Here is a 19,617-nt window from a genome sequence, read left to right on the forward strand (position 1 = left end):
TGCATCCTCTCTTAAGGAACTACTGGATATCCAACTGGATATGTGCCTCAAATCTCTATAATCCCTTATAGGAGCAACAGCCAGACAGGCTATGGCTTAAGCCTGGGTGACTAAGGCCATGGAGACTTGGGCCAATAACCTGGAACATAGTTTAAAGTCTGATCCCACTAAGAACCAATTGTCTCTGTTTGCTAATATCAGAGATGCGGCCTATTACATTGATGAATTTGGACACACGTTCTGTTATCCTCAATGGCTTCGGCTGTTTCCATTGCAGTTTGCCGCATTGTGTGGGTCCATTCGTGGATTCAGATGCCAAGAAGGCCCTGGAAGCCCTATCATACGTGGGTAAACTCCTGTTTGGACCAAGACTGGACAAGATTATAGAGAAACTGACAACCTCTAAGACAGCTTGCTTACCTTCAGCATCCTCAGTGCAGCCTCAGACTTTGTACTTTTGGTCCTTTCGTCCACAGTGCAAAGCCAAAGGTCAGACCTTTACACAATTGTATCTCACCATCAAGACCTCCAAACCCCAAACCAAGCAGGCTTGGGCTACTTGACGTCCTGCTACCAAGCTAGAGGACAAACCCTCAGCTTGACAGGGCAGGCCTCCCCTTTGGGGATCCCAGGGTGGGAGGCCTGCTTCTTCAGCTCGCCCACACATGGCGTCAAGTCACAACCAATGCTTGGTCCAAGAAATGGTCTCACATGGGTATGCTCATTCCTTCCTGAAACATCTTCCAAGACAATGCTTCCTTAACACTCTGACACCAGACCCTGTCAAAGCGTAGACACTGAATGGAGTCATTAAACTCATTGCTACTGTTGGGTAATTATCACTGTTCCATGGCCTCAACAGGGTCATGGATACTATTCTACACTCTTTTTGGTTCGATGGTCGCACCATCCCATTTTGAATCTGAAGTTGCTGAACAAGTACCTCAAGAACCCCAAGGTCAGTATAGGGAGAAACTCCATTCCATTGTCCCGGCTATGCGACCTGGGGATTATATGGTCTCCCTGGATATACAGGATAAATACCATGTACAGTACTGTACCTAGAGCACCCTGTCATCAACAATATCTTCAATTTGCTGTCCTACACCAGCATTTACAATTCCAGGCCCTTCCCTTTGGACTGTCTACTGCTCCCGGGGTTTTCACCAAGCTCATTGCAGTGATGGTGTCCCATCTCCGACTGCAGGTAATTTGGATACTGCCTTACTTATATGACCTCCTTTTTATGAATCTTCAAAATTGACTGAAATCATTTCTACTTGATTTTCTAAATTTCTTAAAAAATCCATCATTTACTAACCATCGATTTTGCTTTCGATTTTCAAATCATGTTAGGATATGGTGCACTCTGTGCCTGTCTCCTTCTACACAGCACTCTATGGGCGCATCCCCTAGTGTTAATTGCCTACTGCCAAGAATCACTTGGAGGCAGAGCTATGTGATGTAATCCCTGCTCCTCCATCTTAGAGTGAGGGAGTTAGAGAGACTGAGACCTGTTGTGTGCAAGCATGCAGACTGGGAGCAGATCTCAGCTACAGAGACTCACAGCATTCAATTTCATGTAACGCGGCTCTGGAGCTGACGCTGAGCCGGGCGCCGCATCTTCTCTACAGAAGGGCTGTCTACAGCTATGCAGTCCTCCATCCTTCACCACCGGAGACAACTCCTGATAAGTACCACTACCACTGATGTTACCTTGTATGATATAAGGGTCCCTAATTGTATATATCAGTATTTTATCTGAGTCACTTGTTTTCACTGAATAAACCTGCATTACTGTTTAAGGCATTAAGTGTGTGGACTAATGTCACTGCACCAGGAAATTCCAATACACTCTGCCAACAGGTTATGGGCCCAGTCCCGCACCCCAGACCCGCGTGTGCCTGAAGATTAACCCCCTGAGTGCTTTTAAATAATCACACTGACAAGGATTAGAAGTGACAATTTATACAAGTGCAGAAAGTATGTATAGCTGTATATAATGTATAGATGTATATAAGTTGAAAGGTTCAGAGAACTATGTTACATGGAAGTTTGCCATGGAGATGCAGCTTAAGCGGGAAAAGTTGTGTAAGGTTACTAAAGACCCAGGAGCAGGTCCAAACCCAGATGACATAGATAGAGCCATATGGATGATAGGTTTAGTTGTAGAGCAGCATGTCTATTCAATAGTCAGTGAGAAAGTGTCAGATAAGGACATGTGGACAGCCCTGCAAAATGCATGTGAAGATAAAGGTCTAATGAGAAGAATAATTTTGAGATGCATGCTATATGGACCGAAACTGAGTGCCTGCAAGAACATGAATGATTACATTGATAAGTTATTGTCAATAGCTCAGCAGTTGGCATCTGTGGGGGCAAGAAGTGGCAATGGCTATGTTACAGAATCTGATGCCAGAATTAAAATTTTTGGTGGTTGCCTTAGAGTCAAATGACATTAAGCTGACAACGGAGATTGTAAGGGCCAAGTTGCTGCAGTTCCAAGAACGCATTCCTGTCAAGACCATATCTGAGGGTTCTGCCTTGATCACAAAGGGCACAAAGTCCAAAAAGCACAAATTCAAATACTTTGTATGTCACAAGATAGGACATAAAGCTTCAGATTGCAGAATGAGAAATTCCAGTGGTGCACAGAAGCAGCAAGACAAGCCAAACGAATCAGCACTGAATGTAGCAGACAGTCACAAGAAGGATTGCTGGTACATGGATTCGGGGGCCACTAGACATTTCAGTTGCAATAAGCATTGGTTCAATTCTTTAACACCGTGTGTTCCTACTACAGTTACAGGGATTGGAATTAAGGTCCTTACTGCATTACAAGCTGGGACAATTACAGTACGTTTAAGAATTGGAGGAGAAACAGTTGTTACAGATATCCAAGATGTGTTGTGCGTGCCTGATTTAGGAAGTAATCTCATTGCTATCAGCATCCTAGAGAAAAAGGCTACAAAGTCCAATTTCAGAAGGGCAAGTGTATGGTGCAGAATAAAAGAGGGACTGTTATTGCTTCAGCATCCCGGTACAATCAACTATATGTCCTGGACACTGAGAAGTGTACTGCAATGATGGCTACTGATGAAAAACAGTCAATGGAGCTGTGGCACAAATGCTTGGGTCATCTGGGATATGACAATGTCCAGAAACTGCTAGATGGAATGGTAACAGGGATCACCGAGACCAACGCTGAAAGACCCATGTGTGAGAGCTGCATAAAAGGCAAGCAAACTCGCAAACCATTCCCAAAGCCAGTTAGTAGAGCAGAGACACCATTAGCTCTAGTGCACACAGATGTGTGTGGTCCAATGGAGAAAGAATCAATCAGTAACTACAGGTATTTCATGACTCTCATTGATGAAGCCACAAGAATGACACATGTGTACTTCCTTAAAGAGAAGAGTGAAGTGGTCAACAAAACTGAGGAATACAAAAACCTAGTGGAGAATCAGATAGGTCTGAAACTAAAGATTCTGAGATCAGACAACGGTGGAGAGTATGATAACAAAGTCTTAGCTGCATTCCTTAGGAAATATGGCATAAAGCATCAGCTAACAATTGCTTACACACCGGTACAGAATGGCATGAGTGAGCAGGCAAACCGCACAATTGTTGAAAGAGCACGAACTATGCTAAGTGATGCTGGCCTGGAAAAGAAGTTTTGGGCAGAAGCAGTATCTACTGCAGTATACCTAAAGAATTGTGCACCTACAGTGGCCATCAAAGGTAAAACGCCACTGGAGGCGTGGTCCAGGAAAAAGCCAAGTGTCAGTCATCTTCGTGTCTTCGGGAACAAAGCTTTTGCACATATACCAAAGGAAAAAAGAAGAAAGCTAGATCCAAAATCCATAGAATGTATAATGCTCGGATGCTGCGACGATAGCAAAGGATACAGACTTTGGGATGTTACAAGTAAACGTCTTCTTAAATCCAGAAATGTGGTATTGTTCAAAACAGCGCCATTAACTGGAGCAGTGGAGCAACAAGAAAAAATATCATTGGATGTACAGGCAGCAGAAAGCGTGTCTGAATCTGAGAGTGTCAAAGCAGACAACAAGTCAGGGAACAGAATCTCCATGAGGAGCAACAAAGGTGTTCCAGCCAAGAAATACAGTACAGTGAGTAGTATGCAAACATAGCATTTGGTGTTGGTTAGAATTAGAACAATATAGTAAAAAGTACTAGCTGCTCTTAACCATCCTTCTGGCATTTGATTCACCTCAAATTTGCTGATGCACAAACATAATGGCATGAACCAGGATAGCCAGTAGCAACCCTCATGAATTTAAGTTTCATTATATCATCCAACAAAAGTGTCAGATATTGTGTTCTGCTGCTATCTACTGCACATTCATGGACTAGGTATGATGCCCGTTTGTATAAAAATATGCAGTATTAAACTCATGAAGCTGCTGACGTTGCTCTGATTAATGCTCCTGGGTTCTCTCATTCAGGTGGTGATTTGCATACTGCAGATAGGTGGAGAACATACGATAACCTTGGACAGCCATTATTACTACAGCCACACTACTCCACATGCTTTTGGGTACTTTAAAAGTCATCAAGATCAATTTCATACCAATAAAATGTTGTTTAGAAGCTCTAATCGAATGAATAATGTTAGACAATTTATTTGGGGATTTGAAGTATGATTTAGAGTATGATTTCAAATAAAATGTTAGTAAATTAGGGGATCCTATTTTGTCTATGGGAAAACGTGTTTTTCAGAAATTCAGTTTTGACTAGGATTTGAGTTGAATTCAGTTTTAGAATATATTTGACATTCGATTTTGCCTTTAGAAAATGTCTTCAATCAAAAATGAATGGAAATCGAATGCCAAATCCCTAGAAAATAAAAATCGAACTTTAGTAAATTTTGCCACAGGTCTCTACAGTGCCTGATCCTCACCGAATGGTATGGTCTTCCAACATAGCTTAAATCCCAGACCATGATCATGCCTCAGTCTATTCGGGCATCCCACTCATGGTGGCTCCTCACGTCCAACCTTGACAAGGTCCGGCCATTCTGGATTCCACCCTGGACCCTCCTCACAATAGTGATCTGTGGTGATCTGTGACAGGCAGTCACTCCTTTCAGAGTCAATGGTCTCTAATGGAAAGGGATCTCCCGAACAATGTACTGGAACTTCGGGTGGTTAACCATACCCTTCAAATTGCTCAGGTTCTTTTATGGGGTTATCCAATTCATATCCAGTCAGACAATGCCACTGCGGTGACTTATATAAATTGACAAGGTAGCACTCTCAGTGTGGCAGTGATACAGGAGGTAATTTGGATTCTCCCCTGGGCAGAACACCACCTTCCAGCCATATCCGCAATATTCATTCCGGGAATCCTCAACTGGGAAACAGACTTTCTCAGTCGACAATGGTCTCCACACCCTGATGTTTTTCAGAGTCTGGTAGATAAATAAGGTCTTCAAAAAGTTGATCTCATGGCCTCCAGACTCAACCAGAAGGTGCCAGCATACAGGGCCTGGACACGAAATCCAGAAGCAAGCTTTGTGAACAAGCTCACAGTCCTTTGGACCTTTCCTCTGGCCTATCGCTTCCCTCCACTGTCTCTCCTTCTAAGAGTACTTCAGAAGTTCAAGGAGGATGGTGGCATGCTTGTACTGGTAGCTACAGCATGGCATAGACACCATTGGTTTACAGATCTGCAAGATGTCTCCATAGATGAGCCCTTCCCTCTGCCTCTTCATCCAGACCTGATCTCTCAGGGGCCCTGCCTCCATCTGGACCTACCTCACCTGTCTTTGATGGCATGGCTCTTGAAGCATCCTTCCTAAGGGGAAAACTCTTCTCCAGTGCGATGGATCAAACTTTGCTTTAAGCTCGGAAACCAGCATCAGACCACATACAGTACATCACTGGATCTGGCACTCATATTTTCAGTGGTACAGATGGAGCCATCTTTATCTTGGCCTTTAATAGGATTAAGTGAGCCAGGGCAGTTGGACTTAATCCCCTGCTGTAATGACTTAATCCCCTGATGTATTGTTCTCTCTGTATTGTATTGCAACTAAGAACAATAGATGAAGGGTTTATGCTAATAAACCATGGTGTGCCTAGGCGCAGCAGAGAAGCCAAAATGATTAGAAATGTGGGATGCTTTAAAAGGGTTGCTGGATAGCAATATTCACAAATTTATTCCCATGGACAGTAAGCGCAGGAGTACTAAACTCAAACCGATGTGGCTTAACAAGAAGGTCAAAGCAGAAATCAATATAAAGAAGTGTGCTTTCAATGCATTTAAATCTAATGGAAAGGAGAATACATTCCAGTACTACAAGGAATGCAATAAAAGATGCAAAAAAGCAATAAGAGCAGCTAAAATTGAAAACAAAAAGAAAGTTGTTATAGAGTAAAACCAATCCTATTTTTTTTTTTAAATACATAAACAGTAAAAGATTAAAAAAGGAGAACATATGTAGGTCCAATATAGTCTTTAAGCTGGACACAAGCAGTCAGGGAAAACCATAAAGGTCCGTACTCTGGCCACTACTGTTCAACATATTTATCAGTGATTTAGAAATAGGCCTGGAAAGCACAGTTTCAATCTTTGCAGATGATACTAAACTGTGTAGGGTAATTAATTCAGAAATAGATGTGGAGTCTCTGCAGAATAACTTATCTAAACTTGAAATGTGGGCGTCTAAATGGAGAAAGAGGTTCAATACAGATAAATGCAAGGTTATGCATTTCGGGACTAAAAACAAACTTGCATCCTACATATTAAATGGGGAAAGTCTAGGGGTAACAGTTTTGGAAAAATATTTGGGGGTACTCATTGATAATAAGCTTAATAACCGTATACAATGTCAAAGCACAGTAAAGAAGGCAAGTAAGGTGCTAGCGTGCATAAAACAGGGAATTGAGACAAGGAACGAGGATGTAATCCTGCCGCTGTAAAAATCATTGGTATGTCCGCACCTGGAATATTGTGTTCAGTTTTGGGCACCACTGTATAAAAAAGATATCGGAGAACTCTAAAGGGTTCAAAGGCAAGCTACTAAATTGATTAAAGGACTAGAGGGACTGGATTATGAGGAAATGCTTACTAGGTTGAATATGTATACACTGGAAAAGAAGCGTCTAAGAGGAGACATTATTAATGCCTTCAAATATGTAAAGGGAAACTACAAAGTTATCAGAGGAAATATTTATTAAAAGAACTCTGTTTAGGACACGTGGGCACTCGTTGAGGCTGGAGGAAAAAAATTCAATACACAACGGAGGAAAGGGTTCTTTACTGTTAGAGCAATAAGGATTTGAAATTCTTTGCCAGGGAAAGTGGTAATGGTGGACTCTGTAAATGCATTTAACAAAGGATTGGATGAATTTCTGATTGAAAAGGATATCCAAGGTTACAACATTTAAAATACTGACATTGTTAATCCGGGTGTAACATGATTTATAGTTGTTAACTAGTCATAAAACTTTCTTCAGCAGGTACAGTAAAATCAACTCACCTTAATACAGAATACAGGATGAACACAATGGGCATTTTGCCTCTTTTCAACCACAATTACTATGTTACTATGTTACTAAGTTGTGGCTCCATCTGTATGCTCAGCATCATTATAACCCTAAAGTTCTCAGGATCCCTAGACTTTTAACCTTTTTACAGGCCCTGAGTCTTCGCCTGGTCTTTGCCTGGCTTCTCTGAAGGTCCAGTTCTCAGCTCTGTCCATCTGGTTCCAGAAGAGACTGGTTCCCTTCCTCCAGGGGTACTCTGGTTTCATACTCCATTTGTTCCACTGGTAGTTCTGTTGGATCTGTCCTTGGTTCTTTGGGCCTTACAACGGACTCCCTTTGAACCCTTGGATACGGTGGACCTCAAGTGGTTCACAGCTGAAACTCTCTTTCTTCTGGCTATAGCGTCAGCCAGAAGAGACTCTGACTTGGGAGCTCTCTCCTGATGCTCCCCCTTTTTGATATTCCACCAAGACCAGGTGGTCCTTTGGACTAAACATGGATGCCTACCTAATGTTGTGTCTAAATTCCATATCAATTAGCCAATTGTGATACCGTCCTTCCAGGAACCTGTTAATTCACAAAAGGAAGCCTTGTTGAATGTGGTCCGTGCTCTAAGGATCTACATGGACTGTACTAGTTCCATTAGAAAGACAGGTTTATTATTCATCCTTTATGGATTCCATAAGTGGGGCTGGCCTGCCAATAATCAAACATTGGGACATTGGCTCTGCATGACCATCTCACTGGCTTACATGCAGTCTAATCTTACTGTTCTAAGTACAGAGTCTGCTCATTCTACTCGCTCTGTGGGTCCTTTGTGGGCAGCTTGCCATGTAGCAGTTGCTGAAAAATAATGGAAGGTCGCTATGTGGTCTTCTGCACACACATTTCTTAGGTTCTATGCCTTTGATACGTTTGCCTCTAAGGATGCAACCTTTGGCCGCTATGACCTCCTTTCAGCTTGGGAGCGTTCCCTTCCCATTACAACTGCTTTGAGACATCCCAAGGTTAACCCTGTGGAGACCATGGACCCTGAAGAAGAAAAGAAAGAGTTATGGTAAAACTTACCATCATTAACTCTTTTTCTTTGAGGCCCATGGGATCCACAGGGTGCCCACCTTAATCCACCTAGCTTCAATGAGTTGCCTTTACAATCACCAGTTCCCTTCTATTATCTGTGAGAGTGTGATTTTATTGTGTGTACCATCCTTCCTTCTCTCCTCTCTCCAGCTCATGCTTTGGGCTTGATAACTAAAACTGAAGTTCATGAGCATGGGGTGGAGCATGAGGGTAGAGGAGCCCAGTGCATCCTGAGAGGATCACAAGCTTTGCTGTTCAGTGCCAGTCCTGGTCCCCCTTAGCCATACCCATGGTTAACCCTGTGGATCGCATGAACCTAGTAGAAAAACAGTTAACAAAAGTAAGTTTTACCATAACTCTTTCCTATATTTTGTTATTGGAGATCTAATATTATAATATTTTACATGATTGTAACTGTTTTATTGAAATTGATGTCAATATACAGGGAAAACATACAAGTTCTATGTTTTGTATGATTGAATTGATGCTTTAAATAAAGAGATATTTAAAAAGCAGCGGACTACTTAAAACTAAACTCCCTCTCCATCTCTCCCTCACTCCATTAACAACCCCTCCCCCCCCCCCCCCCCCGACAGTCAGAGCGGATGGAACCCCATTGGCTGCCTTTTATTTATGTACAGTACAGGCACATCTCTGCTCTTCTGGCCTGCTCTATCTCAGTCCTTACTGACTAATACACGGAGGAGGCATGGCCATGGTCCAGTGATGTCCCTGAAGGCTCAGCTGTGCTTCCTCCCAGCATTAGTGACAGTGAGGAAAGATGGATCCAGCAGGGACAGCAGATGTGCCTGTAGCGCACTGCTAAACTAGCAGCACAATTTAGGTGCAGGGCAAGGGCTGGGCCCTGGATATGGCCCCATAGCTGTTGCACCACCAGCACCTATTGTAGCTACGCTCTTGATTGCATCTAACAGTGTTTAAGGTCAACATCCCTACCATGCATATAATGTTAACAATATCAATGTACCTTTTTCAGGTTTCCTATGCAAATTTCAACTCAGATAAACCCACCGTGAGTAAGGAAATAAAGAATATTAGTGATACCACCTTGTCAGATGAGGAGCTTTTAATTTTCAACAGAATGTCTGACATGATTCCTACAATCAAGCTCAACAACTTTGACTACACAACAAGTGCTAAGAAGAGTAAAGCCACCATTTTTAATCCAAGAGAGAAATACTGCATTGGTGAAAAGTTAATTGTCCAAATTGACATGTTTGATCATTTGGGCAATAAGAAAGTATATGGTGGTGACTTCATAAAAGCAAGAATCTTTACACCAAATCTTAATGCCGGGGCATCAGGGAGGGTTGAGGATTTTAACAATGGATCATATCATGTTCATTTCACTCTATTTTGGCAAGGAAAAGTCTTTATCTCCTTGGTACTTTACCATCCAAGTGAAGGTGTTTCAGCACTATGGAGAGCAAGGAACAAGGACTATGGCCTCATATACTTTTTAGGTACCTTTGTCAATGGTAGCCAACAAGTCAAGAGTGAATGTGGATTTCAACTTAACTTCAAAAAAGAAGTATGTGAATATAGACATGAACATGACAAGGAATGGTTTTATTGCACAAAGCCAGAGATGTTCCATTGTGAGTCATTAATAATGCTCCAGTCCTACAACAGAGATGTGTCATACCTTAGTGAGCTCGAAAAAAAATTGTTTGAAAGGTAAATAAATTCACATTTTTCTACAGTTCTATAAACTGAATTTTTTTTAAAAATACCAAAAAAACACAAAAAAACTAAACCTGTTTTCAGCAGGTTTTCCATAATCAGATGATTTAATTAATTTGCTTGTACATGCAATTTTTTCCTATACATCTTATACACTGTTTGCTAACTTCTGTCTTCTGTTTCTTCTATCTTGTACTTTTCATTTTATCTTTTGTCACCTTTGTAATATAGTGCATGTAATGTAAAGTTCTTTAATTCCTTTTGGAGCAACATGCAGAGTTGTTTATATACAATGCCTTTGGTTCAAAGTAAAACCTACTGTTAAGCAAGGGTCACTTGTCACTTACAATAAATAAAAGCCTGATGAATTATATGTGATACTCCAAAGTGATAATAGTGTGATGCGCGTACCTTTGGGTAAGTCTTTTATTAGCAACAGCTTTTCACTCTAGCACATCCCAGCAAAGAGGCAAGGATTCCCCAGACACAGAGAGGTGAAACACAGTTTAGTTATAATATGACAACAATATTTATTCCTCATCTGGTGCAATAATAAAACCCATTACAGTTGGGTAATAAAGAAAGGTCACTTATTAGGCAGTAAAATATTGAAGGGAAAAAAAAGTACATTCAGATATTGACTTGAAATGCTCGAAATGCTTTGAAAACTAATAACAGGAGGTTTACTGACTGGTGTAGTGGAGTCTGACCCAGAGACTTGGGACAATATTTACTAAAAAATCGAGTTTGTCCGATTTGTGTTTTTTTTTCTAAGTCCCAATCCGGGAATTCACTAAGCACCAATCTCGGCAGTGTTTGGACTATTCGTAATGGTTTGAATGACAACGTTCACAAATACGAATGAATAGACCATCGGTCAAACGCGGCTGTTATTACATAGAATACGGGAATCCACTATTCATTCGTATTTGGGTGTTAGTCTCTGAGTGCTCAAATGCGGTCGTATTTTTTTGCGATTCGTTAAAAAAAGCGGCAAAAAATAGACCTTCTTTTTTCAGTCGTGTTTACATGTGTTGCAAATAAAAAATCACTCACACCTGAATTAGGATGCCTATAAAAGGATGTTAGGCCCATTTCAATACACCTACACTCAGAAATGGCAGCAGGACTGTGGGCCAGTGATCTTTTGTGTGCTGTGGGATTCCTCAGACTCAGACATCAGCCTGTAAGTAACCAGGGCCAAGAAACTGAACATGGTCAGCAGGTTGTACAGGTTCCGCGGAGGCTGCGCAGGCCTCGTTTTTTTACGGGGCATTTAAACTTGAACGCATTGTCCGATGATAAGGTCATACAGATGTTCCGTCTAAATTGTAACAACATTTTCCATCTGTATGACCTTGTCAAACTGGGCCTAGACCCTGAGACAGCACGCTCTCGCTCTGTCTCTGGCCTGCACAAACTCCTGGATGTGTTGCACTTTCTGGCTACTGGCAGCTTTCAGGCTGTGTCTGGGGATATCATAGGAATCTCACAGCCCTCATTTTCCAGAATCTTAACACAGGTGATGTATACCTAACTACCTCTTCTGTTTTGTGTTTGTTTTAATTTCTCGGTGGCCAGTTCTGTCCTAAAATCTCATGTTTATTGTTCTTTTAAATATACACACAGGTGTTGGGTGTTTTGCAGCCCCACATCGAGGCCTCAATCTGCTTCCCTACCCAGGAGTCTCAGTGGCATGCCGTCAGGGTAGATTTCTATGAGCTGGCTGGCATGCCCAATGTGCTTGGAGCCATAGATTGCACACACATTCAGCTGAGACCACCTAGGGGCAGGCAGCACATATATACTAACCGCCATTTCGAACACTCCACAAATGTGCAGGTGGTTTGTGATGCAAATCTCAAAATAATGAGTGTTGTTGCTGGTTACCCTGGGGGCTGCCATGACTCCTTCATCCTCAGTCAGTCATCCCTCTTTTATAAGTTTGAGGACGGACAAATGCCAGATGGATTGCTGCTAGGTATGTAATTTGATATGTGTAGGCCTGCGTATACATTGTCCAAATACAGGTGCAGATGTATTAACCTGTAGAAGGCATAAGGAAGTGAGAAACCAGTGATCTGTGCAAGGTGAGAAAGGCACCAGCCAATCAGCTCCAATATGTAAATGAACATTTAGGAACAGATTGTCTGCTGCCTTTATTACCTTGCACATATCACTGGTTTTTCACTTCCTTATGCCTTCTACAGGTTAATACATCTGCCCCACAGTGTGTTACTTATGTGTTGCTGTATGTTAACATGAATCACGTTACTATATCTGTCTTTTAGGTGATGGAGGATATGGCTGTTTCTCTTGGCTTCTAACTCCTTTGTCCCGACCTGATACCCCTGCTGAACACAATTACAATCATGCACATAAGTCCACGCGGAATGTGATAGAAAGATGTTTTGGTGTGCTGAAATCTAGGTTTCGGTGTCTGGATAAGTCTGGTGGCCTTTTGTTGTATAGTCCCTCCAAGGTGACTCAAATTATGTTCTGCTGCTGCTTTCTTCATAACATGTGTTTGCAACAACATCTGCCACATGTTGAGGAGGAGGAGGAGGAGGAAGAAAGCAGCCAGCAAGCAGAGGAATTAGAGACATCTGGTGATACTTGGAGTACAGATGTAGGGAGGCAGGTTAGGCAAGAGATCATCAATCGCTATTTCTAAGGTATGCTTGGTTTGCTTATTTCATTTGTTGTGTAATCATAAATAGATGTTTTGCCTTTTTTTCCCCAAAACCATTACTCAGAATGTGCCTGTCTCCTTGACACATACAAACATACCCTCGCTTTATGAAAAACAAATGTCGCATGTGTATTGTGTGTATTTTTATTCTCAAAACAACAGATGAGTGGCATGCATTAAGTCTGGATAAGTGATCGTAAACTTGCAGTGCTAATTTCTTACAAGCCCACATAATCCATTTAGTAGTTCACTTTATCATTGTGTGTAACGTCCTAATGCACAGGTTCCCAAACTTGGCCCTCAGGACCACACACAGTGCATGTTTTTCACCTAACCCAGTAGAAGCACAGGTGTATGAATAACTCACAGACATATGTTAAAAGGTTCACAGGTGGAGCTAATTATGTCACTTGTGATTCTGTGAGGAGACCTGCAAAACATGCACTGTGTGGGTTCCTGAGGGCCGAGTTTGAGAACCTGTGTTCCCAAAAAACACTCCTCAACATATAATATGTTAGCCTTGAGGAATACATGTGTCCCTATGTGTGATGCACCATCATATTTAAGACACACAAACTTACTGTAATCAGGAATAATTTATTTCCTAATGTTTGATGCTGTAAACTTGATGATGTGTAAGTAAATACACAGTTTGCCACACACATACATTATTATACACATTCTTTGATTTTTGATGTAAAAGTACATATTTGTTTGTTTCAGCATCATGTGTAAAAACATTCTTACTAATTTTTAACACACACAAACATGGCCCAACAATACTGACATTCATTTTGACAATGTTTTTAAAACAAAACAAAGGCAACATATTACAAGCTTTTTACGCAACTCAATTGTGTTCTTCTTGTAATGTTGTATAGAGAAGAAAGCTAAAATATGTATCAATTACATTGTAATTTGGATTGTCTGCAGGAAAAGAGAATGATTGGAAACAAGAAAGATAATGATTAGAAAAAAATCAAGTGGTCAGTTTACTTCCTGCTAACATGTATGTGTGGCTCCATCAACATTTCCCTCCTCCAATACCAAAAAAATGGTAAAGAATAAATGTGCGTACAATTTTTTTGTTTTTGTTTGTAGCACTTATAATTAATGATGTTGAAAAAAGTGTCAAGGAGCTAAGTGTTAAATATTTTTCGCCAAAAATACACTTACTAACTATTTTGAGTTACTGTCATGTTGTCGTGCTCTGGTGGAGCATCTTGGTGGTGATGAGACTGGCGTGATATTTGGAGTAGTCGTACCAGAACTGCTGCTTGTTTGCTGTTGGTGCATGCATCTGAGTGTTTCATTCAGGTTAGTGAGGGTGGCATTGAGTTCACGTGTAGCAGCATTTTGATTGTCTACTATTCGGAATAAACTTTCATTAATCTTTTGATTGTTTTGAAAAATGCTCATATAACTTTGCTGTTGTCTGTGCTGTTCTTCCATTATGCGCTGTAAGTTGCCCATGACCTGTGTAATGTCTGTACGCACCAGTTCCATGGTATTGCCTATTCTGGTTGTTTGTTCATTTTGTCTACTCAGATTTCTAGATATTCTTCTGAGGTGAGATGGTAGGCTTGCAAACATTTGTGTCTGCTTACACAGGCAATCTTCATTAGTGGCCTGCTGTCTAGCCCAAATGGTCCAAAACACCTGATGAGGGCCTTGTGTTCCTGGTGTTGTTGGGCTGTGTTGTGGTGGTGGTGTGCTTTGCTGTGGTAGTGTACTCACAGGTGCTGGGGGGCTCATTCCTTGCATTAATGGCTGCATTTCTAAGATGTTTGTCTCCTCCATGTCACTGTGTTGCTGTTTTTTGCGGAGAGATGCTGTTCCCAGAACTAGAAGCTGAAATGTTAAACAAATCTCCGTTAGCTATCCATATGTTTGAGAAATGTAAACAAATCACTACACATGGAACACATGTGATTCACTGTTGCTTACAACTATTCTGCCTAGAAACATCATCACTCATAGCTTAAATACATACATATGCCTGTTTGTGGCATATGTGTCTGGTTACTTAATTGTGAAAGCAAACACTTTAGTTTTATTGTAGCTCACACATACTCCACCATAAAAACACATTGGAATACATAATGTGTTACCTTATAGCTTTGTTCAAACAAACATAGTAATGTTTTTATATGTATTTTGCAATGTTACCTCAAACACACATGTGAAATGTGGAAAAACAACCTTACTTTTTGCAATAAAACCAACATGCTTTTTTGTTGCAGCATCTTACACACAATGTCATACTGTATGGCTCAAGTGGACATACATATCTTTACTGGATGTGGACAAGGACATTTAGCTTGGATAACATTTCAGCTTTTACTTACTGCAGTAAGTATTTGCGTTTTTGATGTGTTTTGACTTAATGCGGTTATGAAATATTTGATTACGTACTGAAATTTTACACATTTTTTTTCAGTTTGATACTCACAATCAAGATGAGGGGAGTGTGGATTACGTCTTGGAGGTGTGTCCAAAATTTGGAGTGGGGGGACAGAACATACGGACGATAATCTTCGTGGCGGGGTAGCCTGCTGTGTTTGGGCCGAGACATATGACCTTGCTTTCTTTTCGGCCACAGGTTTTTTGTGGTGATGTCTTTCAGAAGTGCCACTTCTGCTGCTCCATACTTCTTTTGATGGACCTTTTAATGAAAGTGCAATTTTGTTATGGCCATTCCTTTACAAGCATACCCTATACTACTATGGACACTTTACCTGCTTCCGCAGCGTCATCATCATCAGATGTGAAAGGAGTTACTGGCCGACGAGTAGTACTGCTTTTTTCTAACACTGTATAAAATAAAAAAATTAAAAAAATTAATCATGCTATTGTGTACACATCCACCAATTATGCTTATAAACATTTATTCTTGAAGAAATGCTTGGTTTTTATTTATTAAAAACATAAGGACCGGAAATACAAAAATAAAAAACAAAAAACTAAAAACATTGACCAAAACACATATGCACTATGGCAACATCAACACAGGAAAACATGTATAGGACACTGACATAGGCCACAAGGCTGAAAAAGGGACTTTGATGTCCCGAAACGCGTCAGCACCTGCTTTCCAGTACTTTCCTGTGCTTCTGGACATCCTTGACTGTGAAAGGGACCACTGGGGAACACGCCTGACGGAGCCACATGCAGAGTATTGTTCACGGGAAATACCTTGCATTCATAACACCTGCGGCTCCGATTATCATCTTGGTAGGACTCTGTTTCCCATGTTGGGTTCTGTTTTTGTCTCACTTTTAATCATTGTGTAGTATTAAATTTATATTTTATTCACATCAAGCCGGTATATTACATTTCATTGAGAAAATAGAAGTTCCTGCAAAAAGTGTAGCATTGGATTAGCGCCAAAGTGGGAGGAGTCACTTTACCATTTTTAGTACTGTACTGTACTGCTATATATATACTGGTGGTCAGCAAAATTCTGCACTGTCCTCCTACTATATACTGCGCACAACTACAATGCAGCACAGATATGGATAGTATACTTGACGACACAGAGGTAGAGCAATGGACTACTGGACCGTACTGCTATATATATACTGGTGGTCAGCAAAATTCTGCACTGTCCTCCTTCTATATACTGCGCACAACTACAATGCAGCACAGATATGGATAGTATACTTGACGACACAGAGGTTGAGCAATGGACTAATGTACCGTACTGCTATATATATATATATATATATATATATATACTGGTGGTCAGCAAAATTCTGCACTGTCCTCCTACAATGCAGCACAGATATGGAGCGTTTTCAGGCAGAGAACGTAGATATTTGCAGCACACTGAGCACAGATATTTGCAGCACACTAAGCACAGATATTTGCAGCACACTGAACAGTGAACACAGAAACTGAGAGAACGCAGCCACGTCCTCTCGCTATCATCTCCAAAGCACGAGTGAAAATGGCGGTGACGCGCTGCTCCTTATATAGAATACGAATCTCGCGAGAATCCGACAGCGGGATGATGACGTTCGGGGGCATTCTGGTTAACCGAGCAAGGCGGGAAGATCCGAGGCTGCCTCGTGAACTAGTAATGTGCACCGGAAATTTTTCGGGTTTTGGTTATGGATTCGGTTCCAAGGCCGTGTTTTGGATTCGGACGCGTTTTGGCAAAACCTCCATGAAATTTTTTTGAGTATTCGGGTGTGTTTTGGATTCGGGTGTTTTTTTTACAAAAAACCCTCAAAAACAGCTTAAATCATAGAATTTGGGGGTCATTTTGATCCCATAGTATTATTAACCACAATAACCATAATTTACACTCATTTCCAGTCTATTCTGAACACCTCTCACCTCACAATATTATTTTTAGTTCTAAAATTTGCACCGAGGTCGCTGGATGACTAGGCTAAGCGACCCAAGTGGCCGACACAAACACCTGGCCCATCTAGGAGTGGCACTGCAGTGTCAGACAGGATGGCACTTCAAAAAAATAGTCCCCAAACAGCACATGATGCAAAGAAAAAAATAGGTGCACCAAGGTCGCTGGATGGCTAAGCTAAGCGACCTAAGTGGCCGACACAAACACCTGGCCCATCTAGGAGTGGCACTGCAGTGTCAGACAGGATGGCACTTCAAAAAATAGGCCCCAAATAGCACATGATGCAAAGAAAAAAAGAGGTGCACCAAGGTCGCTGGATGGCTAAGCTAAGCAACCCAAGTGGCTGACACAAACACCTGGCCCATCTAGGAGTGGCACTGCAGTTTTCTAGCGAGAGGATTAGTGCTTCCATCCTCATGTGAATCTGAACCACTAGCCATGAACATAGGCCAGGGCCTCAGCTGTTCCTTGCCATTCCGTGTCGTAAATGGCATATTGGCAAGTTTCCGCTTCTCATCAGACACTTTTAATTTTGATGTTTGGGTCATTTTTACTGAACTTTTGTAGTATACTTGACCACACAGAGGTAGAGCAATGGACTTCTGTACCGTACTGCTATATATATATACTGGTGGTCAGCAAAATTCTGCACTGTCCTCCTACTATATACTGCACACAACTAAAATGCAGCACAGGTATGGATGCATAGTATACTTGACGACACAGAGGTAGAGCAGTGGACTACTGTACCGTACTGCTATATATATATACACTGGTGGTCAGCAAAATTCTGCACTGTCCTCCTACTATATACTGCGCACAACTAAAATGCAGCACAGGTATGGATGCATAGTATGCTTGAAGACACAGAGGCAGAGCAGTGGCCTACTGTACCGTACTGCTATATATATACTGGTGGTCAGCAAAATTCTGCACTGTCCTCCTACTATATACTGCGCACAACTAAAATGCAGCACAGGTATGCATGCATAGTATGCTTGACGACACAGAGGTAGAGCAGTGGACTACTGTACCGTACTGCTATATATTATATACTGGTGGTTAGCAAAATTATGCACTGTCCTCCTACTATATACATACTGTGTAAAACTTAAATGCACCACAGGTATGGATGGATAGTATACTTGACGACACAAAGGTGGGTAGAGCAGTGGCCTACTGTACCGTACTGCTATATATTATATACTGGTGGTCAGGAAAATTATGCACTGTCCTCCTACTATATATATACTGCGCACAACTGAAATGCACCACAGGTATGGATGGATAGTATACTTGACGACACAGAGGTAGGTAGAGCAGTGGCCTACTAATACCGTACTGCTATATATTATATACTGGTGGTCAGCAAAATTATGCACTGTCCTCCTACTATATACAGTATATACTGTGCAAAACCTAAATGCACCACAGGTATGGATGGGATAATATACTTGACGACACAGAGGTAGGTAGAGCAGTGGCCTACTGTACCGTACTGCTATATATTATATACTGGTGGTCAGCAATATTATGCACTGTCCTCCTACTATATACTACAATGCAGCACAGATATGGAGCGTTTTTCCGGCAGAGAACGTATACTGGTGGTCACTGGTCAGCAAAACTCTGCACTGTCCTCCTACTATATAATACTGCTGGTTCCCAGTCCCCACAATAAAGCAATTAGCACACTGAGCACAGATATTTGCAGCACACTGAGCAGAGATATTTGCAGCACACTGAGCACAGATATTTGCAGCACACTGAACATAGAAACTGAGAGGACGCCAGCCACGTCCTCTCACGATCATCTCCAATGCACGAGTGAAAAATGGCGGCGACGCGCGGCTCCTTATATAGAATACGAATCTTGCGAGAATCCGACCGCGGGATGATGACGTTCGGGCGCGCTCGGAGCCATGCAAAAAAGGGTGAAGTTCAGGGGGGTTTGGATTCCGAGGAACCGAACCCGCTAATCACTACTCGGAACCGTGTAAAATGGGTGAAGTTAGGGGGGGTTCCGATCTCAACGAGCCGAACCCGCTCATCTCTAGTTTATACTAGTTTGGATTTAGGTCCTAATTGAGCATCATTTGAGAAATTGCAAAATCGGGAGATTAACGGCTTGCAATGATTAACGAGATTGCAATGAGATTGACAAAAAGTGACCATTCCTGGTTGTTAACTTGTCATTTGTGGGCAGTGGTTGATATATATATTTATTTATTTATTTATCTATACACATATATAAATAT

General features: G+C 41.5%; 1 protein-coding gene across 1 annotated transcript in view; it reads left to right on the top strand.

Moving 5' to 3' along the window:
• Window positions 1-8,883: 8,883 nt before the first annotated feature.
• Window positions 8,884-19,617, top strand: part of LOC135057280 (NXPE family member 4-like) — a 77,242-nt gene continuing 66,508 nt past the window's right edge. Inside the window, exons 1-2 of the mRNA XM_063963170.1 lie at window positions 8,884-8,934; window positions 9,592-10,292. Of these exons, the coding sequence (XP_063819240.1) occupies window positions 8,884-8,934; window positions 9,592-10,292 (752 nt within the window). The remainder of the gene's footprint in view (window positions 8,935-9,591; window positions 10,293-19,617) is intronic.

This window comes from Pseudophryne corroboree, chromosome 3, assembly GCF_028390025.1.
Source record: "Pseudophryne corroboree isolate aPseCor3 chromosome 3, aPseCor3.hap2, whole genome shotgun sequence".
Classification (NCBI taxonomy): domain Eukaryota; kingdom Metazoa; phylum Chordata; class Amphibia; order Anura; family Myobatrachidae; genus Pseudophryne; species Pseudophryne corroboree.